This window comes from Strix uralensis, chromosome 14 (assembly GCF_047716275.1).
Source record: "Strix uralensis isolate ZFMK-TIS-50842 chromosome 14, bStrUra1, whole genome shotgun sequence".
Lineage (NCBI taxonomy): Eukaryota > Metazoa > Chordata > Aves > Strigiformes > Strigidae > Strix > Strix uralensis.
In genome coordinates, this window is record NC_133985.1 from 10,865,219 (window position 1) to 10,885,061 (window position 19,843).

Here is a 19,843-nt window from a genome sequence, read left to right on the forward strand (position 1 = left end):
CTTGACAAGGAGGAAACAGAATGAATGTCTCTTCACATTCAGAAACAGCAACAGCAGATTTCTAGTCCTAACAGACTGAGGGTCAGAATTTGCAACAGGAAAATGAAAATGGGTTTCTCTGCTCTGCCTGTTACCTTTTCCAAGACTAAAAGGAGTCTTCATTACTTGCATCATCACAGCAGGGCAAATGCATTCCCTCCAGCACCTGCAAACCAGACAACCTACCGGGAAACACAATGACTCCTTTGCTGCCTGCTTTTTTAGTTTTCCTAGAAACAGCAGCATGAAAGGAGCATGGCTACACATTCACATCTCATCTTCACATGCAGTCAGTTTGCGGTCATGGTATGCCCCCAAGCAGCAGAACTGTGACCCACACCAAATTAACCCCATTCCTTAGCTACAACATTTTAATCTTTTAGTCAGCTTGCAATCATTAAAGCATATTTCTTGTTACTTCAGACACTACTGTGTGAGCTGAAAAGGTGGTCTTGCCACAGCCTGCAGTTATGTAGTATCACAGTGTACTAATCTTAAATCTGACATGGCAATTCCTCCCATTCAGAGCTCAGGTGCATCATGGAAGAACAGAAGGGCCTTCTACCTTAGCAGATGACCAGAACACAGGCATAGCATTGTGATTCATATTAAGGATGAGCTAAAAGCTGAAAGGAGCTCAGGCTGCTGTAATCCGGCTAGATCAGAGTACTGCCCAGGAACTATAAAAGCAGTTTAACTTATGTGAAGGCTAACCACTGACCTCTACAACTGACTTATGTGATGAAGAACAGGAGTTGAGGCACTTACAATGCAAGGGAAAGATTATTGCACCTGTGTCCTTATAATTTGAAGGATGGGGTTCCACCAGCCTTTCCTCACCGAGCACAGACTGTACCCAGCAGTGAGAGCCACATAATACTGTGACAATTAGAAGTAGTCTACAGCTGCATGAGAATCAAACATATACCATCTTAGGCAACCACTGTGAAGAGCAAACAAGTTCAAGAAAGGAAAAATGCCAGAAGAGTACTAGCTCTAGTACTTAATTTACACTAGATATACAGATTAGTTTTAAACCCTTGCATGTTTAATGGATAAAGGGTAATGTTATGTAAACAGTGAGGTCAGAAGTGCCTCTTAACCTGTCATGACCTCACAGTCTAATCAGCAGGTACTAACTCCTGGATATGGTTCACCACAGTGTATTACAGTCTTGCTTCGAAGCTTATCCAGGCTCTGCTTTAATTGCTTGTCAGATAGCCTCCTTTCCAAAGCACTGTTTTACTACCTACATCTTGGGTCTTATGAAAGTAGACAAGTCCAGTGTTATGCAGGTTAGATTAGCCTTTATTAAAATATAGAACTACATGAAATTTGAACTCAATAGAAGCTTCAGAATATGCATTAAATGTCATAATTTGGAGGTGGCATGTCAACAATCTCATCCAGGGTAGCAAGGAAGTCAGTAGTTGATTGTAGCAAGTCTGCAAGTTGGAAATAGAGCAAATCAGTTTCTCATGAAATCCAGAATGTATACTCTAACATAAGCTAGTTCCCAGTGGATTAGCATAACCCTCTTGAATGACTAAAGGAGATAGTTTGATAAGCCAACTCCACCTAACTGATCAGCTAGCAATGCACTGCAACAGATTGCTCAGCAACATCGCTTTGAGACCACTACCAGTACTAGTAGGTTTGACCCATTAAATTCAGCTTGACTATATACCAAAAGCTGTTTGATAATAGTGTGCTATTTAGGACAGCAGTGGCAGTTCACTACTGCAGCTTCCCTCCCAAATCACTAATGAGCGCTGCAGGTACTGAAACTCGAGCTAAGTTTCCACTTACTAGACTCCCATGAGAACTCTTCAATCTTCACAGGTGAAGGAACCATGTTCACACATCTGTCATATGTCCTTTCAAACATCATGAGAGGCACACCACACAGGTTGATATTGCTTACTTTGAGATCTTCAGGAAGATCAAAACTTTCAAAATCTGTTTGAGAAAGGCACGCTGTAGTTTAGTAACAATGTACAGTAGCAGTAGCCTGGGAAGCTGCAAATTCTCCTAGATTAAATGAAGTGGGAACAGGTCCAAAACAATCTAACAATCTCCTCTTATGGGGTATTTATTTGCAGCTACACCTTAGTTGTCCATCAAACCCACACACTACCACTTGTCAAAAGACCAGACTTCGTAACACAACTGTTAATGTGAAGCAGGAACTTTTAGTAACGTCTTTCCAGTCGCTACACCAAGTCAGCTTCAAGCACAGCATATATGTTTCACCAACACTGAAGTAGCCTTTGGTACAGTAGTTTTTACACACTCACTTCTGCATGAACTGGATGGTTTAAGGACACACTCTGAAGGACTGACATAGCACAGCCCATTGCAGATACCTTAAGAACAGCTTTAGAAGTTTCATCTTCAACTATTCTGTCCTACAGCAGTAGGAACCTCTTCAGTTACAAATTACCATCTTGGCATACACTCTTAAGAGAAGTCTACTCTTCACTACTGCTTAAGTATTCCTTTGAATACTTGTTGTCTAGTTGACATTTAATGAATTAAGAGGCTACAGCATGCTTATTTGGAACTAGTTTCCTGCCACCATAATAATGGACTCAGACTAATACATATGTGGATCACAGCTGTTGCAGATAGAAATATTTAAACAAGAATGGTATTTCATAAGTAGCAAGCACCTTCACATTTAAGAAAGGACCCCAGAGAAATGCAATGCTAGCTTGTTTGCCACAAAGGCTAAAGTCTTACAACAATGTCACTCATGAAAGCCTGACTGTTCATTTTAATAGTTACACCAGTAGTTCTTACCTCGAGGATCATAAGGAAACATATTTTCTATTTCTGGCCAGTCTTCTTCAGCCACTGCATCGCAGCTTTCTAATCCAGAATTCTTCTCAGTTATCTTAAAAAGAAGTCACACTATTTGAGCTACTGTAGTTTCCCAGTGTAGTACCTTTGTAGTGGCTTTTCTGTGCTATACAGATCTACAGATGATAATGCCTGCCATACAGTCCTCAGTTATGCCTAAATTCTGATACCTTCAACACCGCACCTGCAGTGCTGTGTCCAGCTCTGGGGCCCCTCACATAAGGGCACAGACCTGCTCAAGTGGATCCAGAGGAGGCCACGAAGATGATCAGGGGCTGGAGCACCTCCCTTATGAGGACAGGCTGAGAGAGTTGGGGTTGTTCAGCCTGGAGAAGGCTCTGGGGAGACCTTATAGCAGCCTTCCAGTACTTAAAGGGGGTACAGGAAAGCTGGGGAGGGACTCTTGATCAGGGGTGGTAGAGATAGGATGAGAGGTAACAGTTTTAAACTGAAAGAGGGTAGATTTAGATTAGGTATAAAGAAGAAATTCTTCCCTGTGAGGGTGGTGAGACACCGGCACAGGATGCCCAGAGAAGCTGTGGCTGCCCCCTCCCTGGCAGTGTTCAAGGCCAGGTTGGACGGGGCTGTGACCAACCTGGTCTAGTGGAAGGTGTCCCTGCCCATGGCAGGGGGGTGGAACTAGATGATCTTTAAGGTGCCTTCCAATCCAAACCACTCTATGATTCTATGAAATAAGCTGGAGATCGGCAAATGCTTCAGCTGAGTTTATGTAGTGCAGTACTATATACTGTGGTAACAGATCACTGCACTAGAACATTTAGGCTCATAATATTAAACTCCTGATACTTAACATGTGAACAAGACTAACTCAGACTATTTTCTCTAGAGCTACTTCTTTGCCATTAGGTATCCCCTAACCTGTTGTACTACTTGTGCCTACACAGGTGTACTGCTTTTGTCTCGGATAGAGTTATTTTTCTTCCTAGTAGCTCATATGATACCATATTCTGGATTCATGATGAAAACAGTGTTGATAACACACAGATGTTCTAGCTATTGCTGAACACTGTTTACAAAGCAGCAAGGCTTGTTCTGCTTCTCGTGACCCCACCAGTGAGCAGGCTGGGGGTACACAAGAAGTTGGAGGGGGCACAGCCAGGGCAGCTGACCAAACATATTCCATACCATATGATATCATGCTAAGCAATGAAAACTGGTGGGGAAGTTTGCCAGGGCTGCCATTGCTCAGGGCAAGGCATCAGTCAGCTGGTGGTGATAAACTGTTTTTTTCTTTGACAATTTAATAATTAAAAGTCTCAATCTCAACCCATGAGTTCTCACTTTTACCCTTCCAATTCTCTCCCCCATCCCACTGAGGTGGGAGTGACCAAGCAGCTGTGTGGTGCTTAGCTGCCTACAAGGGTTAAGCCACAACAGTAGGTAAATGATGCATTCTACACCCCTCACCCACACCTTCCCACTGTAGAACTGTGTTGTACTCACTTTGTTTGCAGTGCAAGGCTGATTTTTCTGTCTTATCTTTTCCATCTTGCTTGTGACTCCTTCAGTTCTATTCACATTTCCAAGAGCCTTTCTGACAGAGTGAGATATGGCTGGAGATGTACTGATTGTTTTTTTAGGAAGTGGAGTGCTAACTTGTGCTCTTTCAGATAAAACTTTTGCTGGGGAGTGAGAGGAAGAAAAAACCCCAAACTTTAGCAGCATATCAACCCTAAAACTTGCTTCGGTAAGCGCATGTACTGGAAAATTAGGTGTCAAAAAACATCATTCACCATTTACAACTCACAAGTGTAAGCCCCATCTGTGACAAAAGCACAGAGTTATTGTCATTTTTATAGTAATTGATCAGCTTAGCAGAATTGATTAGATGAGTAGATATAAGAATAGAAAACTATTACTGTTCAGAACTGTGAATAACAAAACATGATTTATGCACTTCAGTTGATCCCCTACTGGCTATGGGCAGCGTATACGCACAAGGTCCTGAAGGCAGTCTGAGCTGATTCTTAGGAGCACCAACTTCACCATTCTCCTTATCAATAAAGATTAGCGTTGCCATCTTCAAGTTGATGAGACCACTCTGAAGAGTCCATACAGAAAAAAAGGACAAAGTTATTCTTCTAATTTCTTCCACCACAGCATACTTTTTAAACAAGCCACATACAAGACAACATAGCTGCCATGCACTGGTTCCTAGAGGAGAGGGAACAAATCCACACTTCACACCAGTTCATAGTAGTTTAGCTATAGACCTTTATGTTTGAAGGCATTATTATTAGTGCACGTAGTAGCCTCATAACCCCAAGAGAGCTTGTATGTGTTTGGGAAAGTGGCAAGGTCTCACTAGCAATCCCACACAGAAAGATCTAATACCTTTGGTTTGCTTTGTCACTTCCTTGTAGCATTTAACTGTTTCCTCTGTATGGGAAAACAGTACATCTCCTAGCTTAGCAATCCAGTCCTTAGCTCAACTTGCAGGACTTGAACAGCCAAGAACACCACCAGTTATTTTACTAGCAGGGACGTTTTCACCAGGAAAAGAAACCATCAGAGGACACACTATATAAATAGATTACTCCACTACTGGCTTTCAGCCCCAACTGAGCACTCCCTTGCACAACTATCAGACAGCTCCCCCCTGGAACTGCCGCCACTATTACATAGGTGGGCAAGCGAGGCGTCATTCAAGAAAAGTCTGCAGAAGCAGCTGCTTTTAACTGGTGCAGCTTGAACTCAAAAGCTTAAGCACAAAACAAGACTCACAGCCACAGCCCTCAGTTTGAGCCACTTCTGCTCACAGCTCCGGACGCCCTCTGCTCCCGCACTCAGGGGAGAGCCCGGCTTTAGCCAGGGCACCCTGCCCGCCCGCCCCGCTCACCCAACCGAGGGCTCACCCAGCCGCGGGCTCACCTCAAGAGCCACGGGCAGCTCCGGCCGCTCAGGAGAACACCAGCACCCACACAGAGGGCGTCAGACGAGCTCCAAACCGCGCCCAGAGCAAGCCAAGGCACAGGCAGCCCAACCGCCCGCAGCTTTTGAACCGTCTCCGCGTCGCCGCCCATTGGCTGCTTCGGCCGAAGCGCAGCAGCCGATTGGCTCAGCAGCGCCGCTTCCACCTCCTCTGCTCCCCGCGGCCCCGCCCACCGCCCCCGCGCCGCGTTACTATGGTGACGGCGTGGCACCGCCCCGATGGTGACCGCGCCGTGGCGGGGCGTAGCCTGAGGTGGGCCCGCGGTGCATTGTGGGCGGCGGCGCGGCCTAGCTGGTAAACAGGGCGGAGGGGCTGGGGGAGGCCGGGCCGGCGGCGGGGATCAGCTGCCCGAGTCGGGGGTGGCGGCTGCTGAGCGGCCGCTCTGGGCTCCGAGGAGGTAGCCACGTCCTCGCGGGTCGGACCTGGGCTCTGGCGGGGCGCTGCTTCCTCGCAGTCCCTCTCCTGCCTCGCCTTCGGGGTACGCGTAGGCCCAGGTCTGCGCGTTGTGCGGGGCCTTCTGGCCGTCCCGGCGGGGCTGCGGGCTCTGCCCGCCCGTGCAGTCGTGGGTGGGTCAGTGTCCCCCACAGCGCGGGCGGGGAAGGCCTGACAGTGCGAGTCGTGACGCTTTGCGCAGAGCTGCTGCTCTTCTTCCCCATCATGTATTGTACTGGTTAGAGACGAGGAACATTAAAAAGATTATTTCAGCACTGGTGCATATTTTCGTGGAAAGACATTTGTGAAGAATGCATCATATGGTGTTGCTGGTCTCACTGAACGATAGAAAACCACGTTGAAGAACTGTGCTGCCGTGCAGATCTGAAAGAGTCTTTCTGTTTTCTTCTTTGTTACAGGGGAAAAAACAAAATGTCATCAGTAACGAACGCCACTCCTTCGGGAGGATCAAATGATGTCAGCCTGGAGGAACCAAAGAAGATGACAAGGGAAGACTGGAGGAAAAAGAAGGAATTAGAAGAACAAAGAAAACTAGGAAATGCACCTGCTGAGGTGGATGAAGAAGGAAAGTAAGTTTTTTTAAAGCTATGGTTTGTCTAAAACTACTGGTTAAAAATGTCTTCAGTTGTGATTAGAGAATACTCATGAGGGTGATACATGATTTCTAGATGAGTTCTTGTAGAAGTAAATAGTTGAACTTTGTGAATTTGCTTTTAACGTGCCAGTCATCCTCAGAAAACAGGTATTTTCCAATAAAAGGTAGGCTCAGTGTTTAGCTACTGTGATCTGTTTGACAGTGCTGCTAAAAAGTCCCACCTGTGCAGCTACACAAGTGGTATTTTAAAAGTGACCAAAACGTAGTACTGGGGAACTTTACTGCATACCTTACCTGTTCCTTCTCTCTTGCTTTTGCAAGGCTTGTTGCTTTTGAGAAGAGAAATGTTACTATTTTTGTGCTTAGTAACATTGCATAGAATAAGGTACTTGATTTGGAGTCAGGAGTTTAGGTGAATTAGATGGCAACAAAATCTCAATGAAAGTCTGTGTTTATCTAGTTAAATTCGAGTTATTTTGTAGTGCATCCCAACAACTTATTTATTATCACTGGAAAAGCACTGGACTTTAATGTGAGAGTTATTTGTTAGGCTAAGTTGATGCTTTTTTCCCTATGCTGGGTATTTATTACTCAACATCTCTTACAGAGATATCAATCCTCATATTCCTCAGTATATATCCTCAGTACCATGGTACATAGATCCTTCGAAAAGACCTACCCTAAAGCATCAGAGACCTCAGCCAGAGAAGCAGAAACAGTATAGCACCTCTGGAGATTGGTACAAACGAGGAGTTCAAGAGGTATGCAAAATGTTTTTGTCATAAAATAAGGATTTGGGTTGAGTTTGTGAGCAGATAACTTATGGTTACATGTTTTTGAGGGAGACAGAAGCTGGCAGTTCTTGTTCAGCAGGCAAGGCATAGTGTTTGGTAATAATCAAAATATGTGTTCTAGGTTTGGGTAGACCATGCACACTTTAGTTGTATTGAAAAAATTAATTAGTTACTGGGAACATGTATATGAATCTTGCCACAAGTTTGTACAACACTGTCTTTTTTTCTTGTTTAGCATGCTATAGCAACTAGATATCGTAAAGGAGCTTGTGAGAACTGTGGTGCATTGACACATAAAAAGAAAGACTGCATGGAGGTAAACTTGACTTTTGTTGATGTTCTAATGGTTTTGAAAGCAATGTGAATTCTAATCTTAGTGAAAAATAGCTAGCTATAGATGAAATAAAAATTAGTCATTTTGAAAAAGGTTACAAGTATTGATAGGTGGCTCGAAAATTTCTAAAGAAATTATTATGTAGGAAAAATGAAGGGGAAGAATGGTACTGTTCAGGGTGTTGCTCATCAATTCTGTGATAAGCGCTGCAATAATAGGTGAAAATGTTTAGCTCCTCATGTTAACTTGTTTTAACTCAAGTGCTGCTGAGCCTGTCTTTCTGTTTCATGTCAGCTAGAAGCTATTCCCAGAAACTGCGTTTTAATTGTGTTCTTAATTGTGGAAAATAGAGTTAGAAATTGTTAGGGTTTGGAGTCAGTTGTGCTACTTTAAAATATAGAAATTAACTGCTTGCTTTTATTTGCTATTCACAGGCTTATAGTGCTGAATTTAACTGGCTTTAGAGGAGCTCAACTGATACTAGTTTTTTAAAGGGATATCTGAGTAACATATTTTAGTCTAATGGCCTGATCCTTTCAGAGACCCAGGAAGGTTGGAGCAAAATACACAGGCATGAATATTGCACCAGATGAACATGTGCAGCCTCAACTGATGTTTGATTATGATGGAAAGCGAGATCGTTGGAATGGTTATAACCCAGAAGAGCACATGAAGATTGTAGAGGAATATTCCAAGGTTGATTTGGTACGTAGGTGCTGTGGTTTACTGGGCAGAGGTTTAGTGTTTGGCATGGCTGGGACAAGGAACGTTTAGTATGTGCACTGTTAATATTAAACTTTGTGCTGTATTCATAAGGAAAAAGCAAGATGGTTTCTGTGTTTGACAGCAAACTTACTTAAACTGAAAATTCAGATCAGAACTGGCAACTGAGTGTGGGTCTGTACAGTAAATGAAGTGTCTCTCCACGTTGCTTACTTTTCAGTAGACAAGCCTTAGAATTTATTACCCAAGCTACAGATTGAGTTGCAGGCAAGAAAGGAATTTATTATCTGGCTGTATTAGAGCAAATAAATCTATATCTATTTTGTAACCTCATTCATGTTATTTTACTTAAAAATCCTTTTGTTACCATGATGGAGCAGTGGACTATTTGTACGTGTCACCGTGCAGATTGGCACCTTGCTGTTGCTGTTAATTTTCTGTATGCACCAAATCCATGTGGACACTATTAACTTCTTAGTAGTTCACTACCTTGGCTGGATGGTGGCTACCTGTTCCAAAAGGTAGTTCGGTGCCCAACTAACTCCCCTTGGTGCCTGGTCCTCAGTATTTTCCTATAGTGCGTAGGAAAGCTAATGCTAAATGGGATCTAATCAGTGTGTATAAATGTCTAATGGGAGTGTTTAAAGACAGAGCCAGGCTCTTCTCAGTAGCATCTAGTTACAGGACAAGAAGCAGTGGCACAAACTGAAATATAAGAAATTCTGTTAAACAGAAGAAAGAAATGTTGTACTGTAAGGGTGATGAAACAATGGAACAGCTTGCCCAGGGGGAGTCTCCATTCTTGGAGGTAATCAAAACCTGCCTAGACATCGTCCTCGGCAACCTGATATAGGCAGGCCTGCTTTGAGCAGGGGACTTGCCCTTGGCAGGATCCACAGGCACCTCCAGTGTCAACTGTTCTGTGGTTCTATGATGTCAGACAAAAATTCACTGCATGCTGCTTTAAAATCTGACTTTAGGTGCTACATTTTGGTGCTTTCTGGATGAGCCATAAGTGCTTGCAGCATCAGTCATGAATTACCTTAAGCACTGAAGTTTCTAACTAGATTATGAGTTTCTAACTAGATTAATAAATCATTGTGTTTTTTAAAGACTACTGAACTAAAATAAGTTACCTCTTTCTTAAAGCAGGATGAATGTAGTAATGGTATAGCTACATAAACTCTAGTAAATTGTTTTATTTAACTGTATAATATAAAATAGTAAAATGGTAAGTATACATAATTTCCTTTCGTTGAGGCTCAAAAAAGTGTCATAAAGAAGAGACAAGCTCTAGGCTGCTGATTTTTTTATAAACACCCAGACAGTCAAAAACCCCATTTTTTTGTAATAAGGAATGTATTTTAAATGACAGCAGTCACAAGAGATGCTTATCATACGCATTACTACACACTTGCTATTAAAAAGGAGTATTAAAACAAATTCATTTCCATGGTACACAGGCCAAACGTACTCTGAAAGCCCAGAAGCTTCAGGAAGAGTTAGCGTCAGGAAAGCTGGAGCAAGTGGTAAGTAAACAAAACCCTAATTTATTTTTGTTTAGGCTGAATAAAAATACAACAGGTTACTTCTGCTATCTGATGCTTTTATACTCTATACAGGGTCTGCTGTTGTTTTTTTATGCCCTTCAGTAATATCAAGATTTTCCTGGCACCTGCATATTCTGTGTCACATTCAAGAATTTGGACCATTTTCTTTCTTGAAGCATCTTCTTTCAAATGGGAGTTGCTTTGTTTTCCTCTTATAGGCAAAAATTCTGTGTGATTATTATTCTTGCTAAAATTAATGACATGGAATTTTGGGTCAGAAAAACTTGCTTTCCATGTAGCAAATTTGATCATATACTGAAATGCTTTTTTTGTATTTAAAGAGTGTTACATCTGACTAATGTTGAGGTAATGACTATTACATGGCTGTGGATTGTTTTAGTAATGCTTACTGTAAACTGAAATAGGAAGGTATTTTCTTTATCTTAAACCAAATTTGTTTCTTCTTCAGTCATTGCTGAGATTATTTGCAGTGTCTCTGGTTATTTGAAGGCTGAGCATATGTATTTCCCTCTGGCTCACAACTGTGGTTTGCTCCTCTTAGATTATAGCCAACACTTTTGATAATCTTTGATGTAAAATTCTCATTTTAAAAGGCATTTCTAATAATATTCTAAGTATATAAAATGGGGAAAAAGTAGAGACTGCTACTGGTCAGAAGTAGGGTTTTTTTAAGAAATATTATAAGAAAGAAAACACCAAGCAGAAGACTACATACAATTGGTCCTCCATTTTCCGGAGGTTGTCACCTTGCATTTTGTCACTAGATGGCAGAGTGAGCTTAATCTCAAACCCAGCAAACTACAGCGTTCTGACCTTCCCGGTAGAAAAGATACTTTTCTCTTTTTGATGCCTGTTTTCACCACAAGGCAAACATTGTTGGCTTCCATACACTTACTTCTTATAATGTGGAGCTGTAAGAAGAAAAGTATATTTGAAACATAAGAACTATCCCTGATGGAGAGGACCAAGATTGAGTTGCATAGTCAGTGCTGGCCAATTTGTGGGTCAGTCTTCCAGGACTCACAGTTGTTTCCATCTTTATCACTGCAAGTATTCTCAAGTTAGAGGCTAAGCAGGTTAAAAAAATAAATTCTGGCTATGTTTCTGCAGGTTAAATTATAGCTTCTGATTCATGCTTAGCATTCTTGCCAATCCTAACTAAAGACTTGCATACGTATCTTCTTAATTAGTTTTTTCTAAGCTTTCAGAGTTGAATCTTGGTTATATTTGCATGATATGAAGTATTCTAGTCTAAACCGTTAGTGTTCAAAGGAATAGCAAGCTCTAAAAAACAGTGACAGTTGTAGATTTTGCTGGTTTTCTGCATGCTTGAAAATTTAGTTGGGAATGCAGTGAAAAGGTCTCAAACATATGTCGATACTAGAGACACTTCAAACTATTTCCTAGAACATTATATAGCAGTCTTTGGGCATTTTGTGACACAGGTACATTGTATTTTTTGCATTCAGCATCAAGCTCTGCTTTGATTGCTCTTTATATCCCTGTCAACTTTCCTCTCTCCACTATCTCATCTTCTCCACTGATGTGCTCTTTGTTTGCTGCAGAATTCCCCAAGACACCAGTGGGGAGAAGAGGAACCAAATTCACAGACAGTAAGATGATTACCTGCTGCATCACACCATGGGCAGAAAGAAGGATCTGTAGTTAGTGAAACAAGGGTGCCATAAGGGTTTGAATGTTGGGTTCATGCCACTGGCTGCATATTTTTTTGGGCAGGGTTGTTGGACTTCATAGAGAGGGGGTTTTTGGTTTTGTTTTAATTCCTGTGTGTTGCCAAACCTTAGAGATGCAAGCAAATAACTAGTTTTTAATACGTGCTATATTGTGCCCAAGAAAACAATTTTCTTAATATCATCACAGTTACGTTTTTGTAACTTTTCATATGGGGAAATGGAGATCTTTTAACGAGTATTTCTGAAAACTGTTGAATGTTAGATTAGCATGACAGCACACTTAAGCACAGGTAAATGATGCTAGTTTTTAACTACAGGAATTGCAGAATTCTTAATGAAACCACTAAAATCAGAGCAAATGTCCTCTTTTATTTAGAAGTTTCCTATCTCTCCTCAGGAAAGAGATCATAACAGTGAAGATGAAGATGAAGATAAATATGCAGATGACATTGATATGCCTGGGCAGAACTTTGACTCTAAAAGACGTATCACAGTTCGAAATTTACGTATTCGGGAAGATATTGCAAAAGTGAGTAAAGAATTCTTTACAGATGTTCCTTTTATTCATGAGATTTAATTTCAAAACAGTGTACACTCAATTATTAATGAGTTTGCGTATAGGTCTTGGGGTTTGGAGGTTAAGGTCTACTCTCAGTTCTATTCCTGCTCATGTTATAAGTTCATCAAGGTCATCCATTTACGGAGATACAACTCTTTAAAATGTCTAAGCTGAGAGATACAGGAGTAACTTCAGTTCTTTTAAAATCATAAATATCTAATATCTTGTATGTTGTTTTCTTTCCCTAGTACTTGAGGAATCTAGATCCAAACTCTGCTTATTATGATCCCAAAACAAGAGCAATGAGGGAGAACCCATATGCCAATACGGGCAAGAATCCAGACGAGTAAGTTAAAACAGGGTCATGCTTGTGTATCCAACAAAAATGTTAAAAATGAGAATAGTTTTGTATTTATTTTTATCTGTAAGTCCTTTTATTAATGAATCTCTAGTCAGTTATGGATAGAAGTAGTAGTAAACATGGAAAAAAATTGTTATATTTAGCAGCACTTTTTGTTTTAATGTATAAAAGTGGTATTTTAGTAATTGTCAGGGGTTTGTAGACCACCATTTAGTGTAATAATCTGTACAAGTATTAGAACGCTCTGCTGTATCTGAGGTGATACCTGTAAACAGTGATGTTTTATGTAAAGTATTTCAGTAACAAAAACTTCATCCCTTGTTTGTTGGGAGGCATTCAGCACTGGAGACTAGCATGAAGTATCTGCGGTACCGAACTAAATGCTTGAATTAGGAGCGAGAGCTCCTCATGTATAAATGGAGTCTGCATAGAAAAAATCTGAAAGCTTTGGCATTGTCTAGCTAGACAACTTAATTAAAGAACACCATAGGCTGGCTTTTGGCTGCACATAAGGCTGTCTCACTTAAAACCTGAATCAAGCACTTGAGCTGTGACCCCGCCTTGACCTGTGTAGTGCTGTGGACTTACTGAGTAGACAGGCTGTGAGTAGAAACATTTATTCAGAGTACAGTAATTGGATTAGCTCACTGCCTGAAATAGAATAGCAGAGGCTATATGCTAGTAAATAATGCTCTTTCTGCCCCTTCTTGCCCCTAGCTAGAATAATGCCAGTCAATTCTTTTTTTAGATGCAGATGCTTTCACTTCTCTCTAGAGTCATAATTTGACCTTTGTTGAATCTCTGTTTCTGCCACAGCTTTGCAGACTGTAAATTTTTCAGAGTGGCTTTGGGGAGATGAAAAGAGTGGGAAATTGGGTTGTTAACATTTGATTTTCAACCTGTGTTTCATATACTCATTGTGAATCTCTTCAAGGGGTGTGCAAAAGGTAACAGAGCAGTAAAGCTGTTACCAGGCTTTAACTCAGTGAAATACACTGGGTCTGGGCAGGAGGAGAGATTCACAAATCCAAAATCTGAGAATCACTGTGCAAGAATATCACCTACCATTTCTGCATATTTATTGTGCAGTTAGATCCAAGTTTGACTCATTGGGCTTGGTATCCCAGACAGAGCTCCGGGTCTCTGTTGTAAGATGTTTCCCTGTGAACACGCGCATCATGTGTTCTGAGTTGCCATCTAATACTTTCATGACTCTGTGGGGAGCCTGGACTTTCATTTCATGTATTGAGTTGAATGCTCCTTGCTCTCCCCCCATTCTTAACTTTCAGGGCACAAAGCAGAACTTTTACTTTCCTGTTGGTGTTCTATGATTGTATTTAAAAGGAAATCATGTTACTTGAATGCTAAGAATTGTATGTTTATTTCTACAGAGTTGGTTATGCAGGTGACAACTTTGTTCGCTATACTGGGGATACCATTTCAATGGCACAGACTCAGCGTAAGTAGGTTTTGGTTGGGTTTTTTTTTAAAGAAATGCACTTAAAAGACTTAAGTTAACAATGCTTCTTTCTCGCAAAAGAGAAATAAATCTATAGATGGAGGCTTTCTTTCAAATTACTACAGAGTTAAAGATTGTGATTTGAATTCATATGTCAGTTTTAGAATAAATACTGAGTGAAACCTCTTGTGTACACAGTGTTTGCTTGGGAGGCTTATGACAAAGGCTCTGAAGTTCATCTTCAAGCAGACCCTACAAAATTAGAGCTACTTTATAAATCCTTCAAAGTGAAAAAAGAAGATTTCAAGGCACAGCAGAAAGAAAGCATCTTAGAGAAGGTAATAGACATTTGGTTTTACTTAGTAAGAATACTGTTGTGTTTGAACTCTGGGTTTTGGGGAACAAATAAGATTACTAATGCTATGTGAAAATGCATCAGCTGTTCTCAGATTTATAAAAAGATTTTTATATCTATACACTCATCAATTGGATTCATTATGTTATTTAATATAGGAAACTTTGAAGATCTGATGGCATTTCTTTGGATTATTGGGAGCTCTTCTATTAACTGTCACAATCTCTCCAGTAAAAAAATCTGACAGCAGTATGTAGGAGGAGTGGGAATTTAGATTTTTATTTTTTTAAAATAATACAAGTGGTTGAAAAAGTTCTTTTACTGTTTAAAAGTGGTGTATTTTGTAAAATGTCCAAGTAACTGTCTCCCAAAATTATCTATAAACTTTTATTTTTTCCTAAACATGAAAAGCAGAATTTTCAGACTTGAGTTTTGGGTGCAGTCTTCTAGGTAAATATTGATTTTTGTATTTTGCAACTGCTTTCTTTGACAACTGGTAAAGAACTAAATAATCCATTTAGATTTTAATCTTGTCAACATTCAAGTTTGGAGGGGGACAAGAAGTACTGCTCTGATTCTACCAGAACCTTTTGGTTTGGTCTGAAAAGTTTTACTGCTTTGAGTGAGGAATATCACTGTTGTAATCCTCCAGGCATTAAAAAAAAACAACCAAACAAAACACACCACAATGGCCATAGGAGGAGATGTATTCCTCTCTTAACTATTCACAAAAGATTAAACTGTCTCCATCCATTTCTTTTGTGTCTTCTTCAGAAGGTACTGAAGGTGACGTTTTTGAAATGTATGCTTAACTACATAAAAGGTGGGGTTTTTTTCAAAGCTATTATATGTCATTTCTATTTTCATTTTAGTATGGAGGACAAGAACATCTAGATGCCCCACCAGCTGAACTGCTGTTAGCTCAAACAGAAGATTATGTAGAGTACTCTAGGCATGGAACAGTCATCAAAGGACAAGAGAAGGCTATTGCTTGCTCTAAATATGAAGAGGATGTAAAGATCAACAACCATACAGTAAGCCCTAGCTTATATTGAAATTATAAAAAAAAACTTAGATTTCTTCCCATTGGAAGGGAATGAGGTATGGTAGGATACATACAATATAATTAATACAGCAAATAAATTTCTCCTGTCTCAAATGTGCCACTCCCTTTTCTACTAAGGAGAAATTTCAAATTGTTATGGATGTGATGTGAATTTGAGGAGTTGCGATGGCAATCTTAAACTAAAGGGGAAGTTACTGTATTTCCCTTTGACTTTGAATATGAGTTGACCACATCCTGTTGCTTTTCACTTTTTTGAAACTGTACCTGTAAGGCTAATGTAAAATTGCAAAAGTATTGCTTAGAACTTTCCCTTCTGGATTGTTTGAGTAATATACTTACCAGGATATAACCTTGGGAATAAATTAGAGCTCCTCTTACAGGAGTATCATTATGGACATAATTGCTATGGTGTCTTCTCTTGCAGTGCATTTGGGGTTCATATTGGAAAGAAGGCAAGTGGGGTTACAAATGCTGCCACTCATTTGTCAAGTACTCGTACTGTACAGGAGAAGCTGGGAAGGAAATTGCTGTAAGTATTGTCTTATGTAGTCATTTGGAAAGAACTAAAAAGCTTTCATCTTCCTAACTAAGTTTTAGACTATTTTGCTGGTTTTTTGTTGGTTTGGGGTTTTTTTGTCCTTCCCCTTTCAAATGTGCTTAGTGAATGGGTATCCTTTCTCATGTCTGTTGTATAGAATACTGAAGCAAGCTTACTGGAAGAGCAACCCGGGGAGGAAGAACACATGACAAAACCAAAAACACTGATGGAGGTAGGTTGTTTCCCTTTCTCAGGAAGGCAGATACTTTTCCTCAGCATTTTAAGAGACTTCATATAACTACAAAATTACGTAAGTCATAATGAGTTAGCCTGCAGTATTAGATCATTAATATCTCTGTTGAAAACTAAGCTCTCAAGTAGCACTAACAGATGCTTGAGATTTAATGGCTTGAACATTACTAATGTTTGCAAGTTGTATCTTAACAGTAACTGGTTTTCCACCTTACAGATCCACCAAGAGAAACAGAAAGAGAAGAAGAAGAAGAAGCACAAGAAGAGCTCAAATTCAGATAGTGAGGGTGAAGAGAAAAAGAAGCAAGAAAAACTTAAAAAGGTGCGCTATATTCAGTGGTTTTGTGGCAAAAAGAACTTAACTGACACTTGTATTTCATGAAGCCTGTAATGCAGTTCTTGTGGTATTCTGTGGGATGTTCTTTGATGCTAATTTTGAGCTAAAGCAAATTTAAAATGCTGTTAGATGTTTGCCTGGGAAATAGGGAATGAACTTTAGAACATGTAATAAATACTTAGTTTTGGAAGACTTAGTTTAGATGATTTAGAGCACTTCCTGTCTAGGCATCTATTACAGCTGTAGATCTATAAAAGACATTGCAGAACACAATGATTTGTGTATTAAAGAAAGATGGAGAGATCAAAGGCACCGTCAAAGCCTTAGTTAGCACTTTTTATCCCAGACTTGGGCCCAGTCTCACAGTTGATGCAATAAATCCATCCACCAAGTAAGCTACAGACTTCTGCTGACCAGCCCTTCCATAAGCACAGCAGCCTGCCTCTGGATATTCAGGAGTGTGAAACTAATGTTAAACTATGGTTAATCAAAGCGTTGTACAAATGCAGCTTCTTTGCAGTAGCAAGAAGGAGCAACAGTAATAGTTTGAGGAATGGGATAACATTTATTTCAAAAAGCATTTAAGAAAAAAATGCTCCCTGCCTGAAACACACACAACCCAAAGCAACAAACAAACCCAAGCCCCTAAGATCACATGCTTGTTTACCCACTTCTGTACTTGCTGGATCAAGATTACATTTTAGGTAAAACCAAGGAGTTTCTTACTTGATTTTGGCAATTGGAAAGAGATTAAGAGAAATGAGCATTAAATGAAGTGTACTGTAGGTGGGCCAGGCCAGATGTGCATCACTTATCCCACCATTCTGCCTGCTGCTTGTGCGTTATCCTAGAATCTAATACAAACCTTCATGGGTTTTTTTGCTTAACTTTCATTATAGTTTTTTTTTTTTCTTTGCTTTCATTTCAGGCACTAAATGCAGAAGAGGCTCGTCTTCTCCACGTTAAAGAAATCATGCAGTTAGATGAGAGGAAGAGACCATACAATAGCCTGTATGAAACCAGGGAGCCTTCAGAAGAGGAAATGGAAGCCTATAGAATGAAACGTCAGAGACCTGATGATCCCATGGCCTCTTTTCTTGGACAGTAGTGATGGTGAAAAACATTCCAATACACAAGACTTTTTTTCATACTTGTTTACAACTCTGTAGATACTTGCTTACCTTCCACGTGTCTAATAAGCACCAGAAATCGCAGAGACCTTTTTTTGCACCAAAGAAGTTGGTGAAAACTTCTTTCAACAGACATAATCAGTCCAATACAGCAATTTTATATATGTGTGTATGTGTACATATTCAGTCACAAATACATATATACATGCATACATATATAAAATTATATGTGTATATAAAATACAACTACTCTGTAAATTCTTTATTGGAAAAGATCTGATAGTGGCTGGAATTCTAGGTTCGTTTGGCCAACTAATATATGCGTGAAGTCATGATACATTCAGTAAAACTGACTACTCAGAAATGATCAGCAGGTGTCCCTTAATACAAAACAAAATTTGTTGAAAGAAAAAGTTGATACAGCTACTGAAGCCTCTTATTTGTAAAGGGAGTTGCCTGTTATATGGCTTTAAAAGGAGAAATAGTTTCTTTCTTGATCACTTTGTAGTAAGTATTTTGGAAGTGTAAAAATTGATTGCTTTGTACAGTTTTGGTTAAATTAATATAAAGGTCATAAATGCTGTCTAGCCTTTTGAACGAAGAGATTAGGATAAACTGACTGTAGAGCTTTTAAATTCTAATTCTGTTTCTGCAGATATTAACATAAAATTTCAGTTGCAGAGATCTGAGTTCCTTGGTTTTCTGTTTGATAACAGTATTCATCTTACCTTTATAATTTCCAGAATCCTGTTAGATGGTGTAATACCAAGTGTCAGGCTGTAATACCTTGTGATAATGTGAAGCAGCATCTGCTTTGTGTTTGGCAATATTGGTCCTTAAACTGGGAGTTTTCTCCTTTAACTATTAAAAGTTGAAAAAATGGGTGAAAAACTTCACAACATGACTTTAGAGTTGGAAGGCTTCAGAATTATTTCTGTTATGGCTAAAACTGTCTTATTAAACATGACTTTTATAACCACGTGTAGTGCAGTTATATTAAGGGCAGGACAAGGAAAACTCCCTATCCTGGCTTTTCTTCTTAAAACTAAGAACCTGATTACAATTTCCACTTTGTAAACAACGAAGGAAGTCAAAGTTACTGGAAGAAAATGAAACAGTATGTTATACCTGTAACACGTACCAGTAATTTCCACCTGTAAAGCGGGTTTCCTTTTTTTATTTAGGTTTTCTCCAAGTCTGCTTCCCCTTTATTTTTGTTACAGAAATACTAATTCTGAATGCAGACTTTATTTTATAAGACTTATAAATCTGACTGCAGATTTCTATTTTATAAAACTTCATTTTAAAATCCTCCTAGCACTTGCAAAAAATATAACCAGCTAGTGAAATCAAATATCTGGGGGTGGAATTGTTACTGTAATGAAGTACCAGGAAGGAAAAACTTTAAGGAGTAGAAATCAGCTTTCGCAGAAATTGCTTTTATGTTTTCACAAACAATGTGGATTTAGACAGACAGGGAAAAATATTAGGGATATAGTTTTCCTTCCACTATACTAGTAACTCACGTTCTAAGTTTCCATATCAGCTCATGTCTTCACCTTTCTAGGTTATGGATAATTTCAAGGGAAAACGGCTCTTTTTCACAGGTATTTACATACAGTAAACATATACTTAAGTGTTGTTTGTGAGATTTCACAGCCACTTTGAGGATTGAGTAATTTAGCATAACATAGCTAATAATGGAAATTCTGCATTAGTCTGCAATGTAGTTCTATATTAAAACTATCAGTGATATTCTCAATTGATA

General features: G+C 39.7%; 2 protein-coding genes across 8 annotated transcripts; one reads left to right on the forward strand and one right to left on the reverse strand.

Moving 5' to 3' along the window:
- Positions 1 to 1,330: 1,330 nt before the first annotated feature.
- On the reverse strand, positions 1,331 to 5,951 carry PTTG1 (PTTG1 regulator of sister chromatid separation, securin). Of its 4 annotated transcripts, none has more exons than XM_074883673.1 (6): positions 5,794 to 5,951; positions 4,861 to 4,963; positions 4,366 to 4,544; positions 2,842 to 2,935; positions 1,849 to 1,998; positions 1,331 to 1,484 (listed from the first exon to the last, which is right to left on the reverse strand). In XM_074883673.1, the coding sequence occupies exons 2-6, from the start codon at positions 4,940 to 4,942 to the stop codon at positions 1,405 to 1,407; spliced, it is 585 nt and encodes a 194-aa protein (XP_074739774.1). In that variant the 5' UTR covers positions 4,943 to 4,963; positions 5,794 to 5,951; the 3' UTR covers positions 1,331 to 1,404. The 4 variants fall into 4 exon arrangements, with proteins under 4 accessions (XP_074739774.1, XP_074739775.1, XP_074739776.1 ...); XM_074883674.1 differs by having other exon boundaries at positions 5,778 to 5,890; XM_074883675.1 differs by having other exon boundaries at positions 4,366 to 4,452; positions 5,794 to 5,889.
- A 135-nt stretch (positions 5,952 to 6,086) lies between these two features.
- Positions 6,087 to 19,054, forward strand: SLU7 (SLU7 homolog, splicing factor). Of its 4 annotated transcripts, none has more exons than XM_074883461.1 (16): positions 6,087 to 6,148; positions 6,706 to 6,876; positions 7,510 to 7,663; positions 7,932 to 8,012; positions 8,571 to 8,735; positions 10,217 to 10,282; positions 11,890 to 11,937; positions 12,395 to 12,547; positions 12,826 to 12,923; positions 14,330 to 14,397; positions 14,596 to 14,735; positions 15,625 to 15,786; positions 16,243 to 16,347; positions 16,514 to 16,588; positions 16,826 to 16,930; positions 17,874 to 19,054. In XM_074883461.1, the coding sequence occupies exons 2-16, from the start codon at positions 6,719 to 6,721 to the stop codon at positions 18,051 to 18,053; spliced, it is 1,758 nt and encodes a 585-aa protein (XP_074739562.1). In that variant the 5' UTR covers positions 6,087 to 6,148; positions 6,706 to 6,718; the 3' UTR covers positions 18,054 to 19,054. The 4 variants fall into 4 exon arrangements, with proteins under 4 accessions (XP_074739562.1, XP_074739563.1, XP_074739560.1 ...); XM_074883462.1 differs by lacking the exon at positions 6,087 to 6,148 and adding an exon at positions 6,160 to 6,251; XM_074883459.1 differs by lacking the exon at positions 6,087 to 6,148 and adding an exon at positions 6,182 to 6,332.
- The last annotated feature ends 789 nt before the right edge of the window (positions 19,055 to 19,843 follow it).

Excerpts from the sequence above, each read along its gene's own strand:
- PTTG1 (XM_074883673.1), bottom strand. The coding sequence starts at position 4,942 with ATGGCAACGCTAATCTTTATTGATAAGGAGAATGGTGAAGTTGGTGCT. Across the intron at positions 1,999-2,841 it reads GTTTCCTTATGATCCTCGAG|ATTTTGAAAGTTTTGATCTT; the intron begins GTAAGAACTACT and ends TTTCTCAAACAG. Across the intron at positions 1,485-1,848 it reads AGAGTTCTCATGGGAGTCTA|ACTTGCTACAATCAACTACT; the intron begins GTAAGTGGAAAC and ends TCCAACTTGCAG.
- SLU7 (XM_074883461.1), top strand. The coding sequence starts at position 6,719 with ATGTCATCAGTAACGAACGCCACTCCTTCGGGAGGATCAAATGATGTC. Across the intron at positions 15,787-16,242 it reads TAAAGATCAACAACCATACA|TGCATTTGGGGTTCATATTG; the intron begins GTAAGCCCTAGC and ends CTTCTCTTGCAG. Across the intron at positions 16,931-17,873 it reads AGCAAGAAAAACTTAAAAAG|GCACTAAATGCAGAAGAGGC; the intron begins GTGCGCTATATT and ends CTTTCATTTCAG.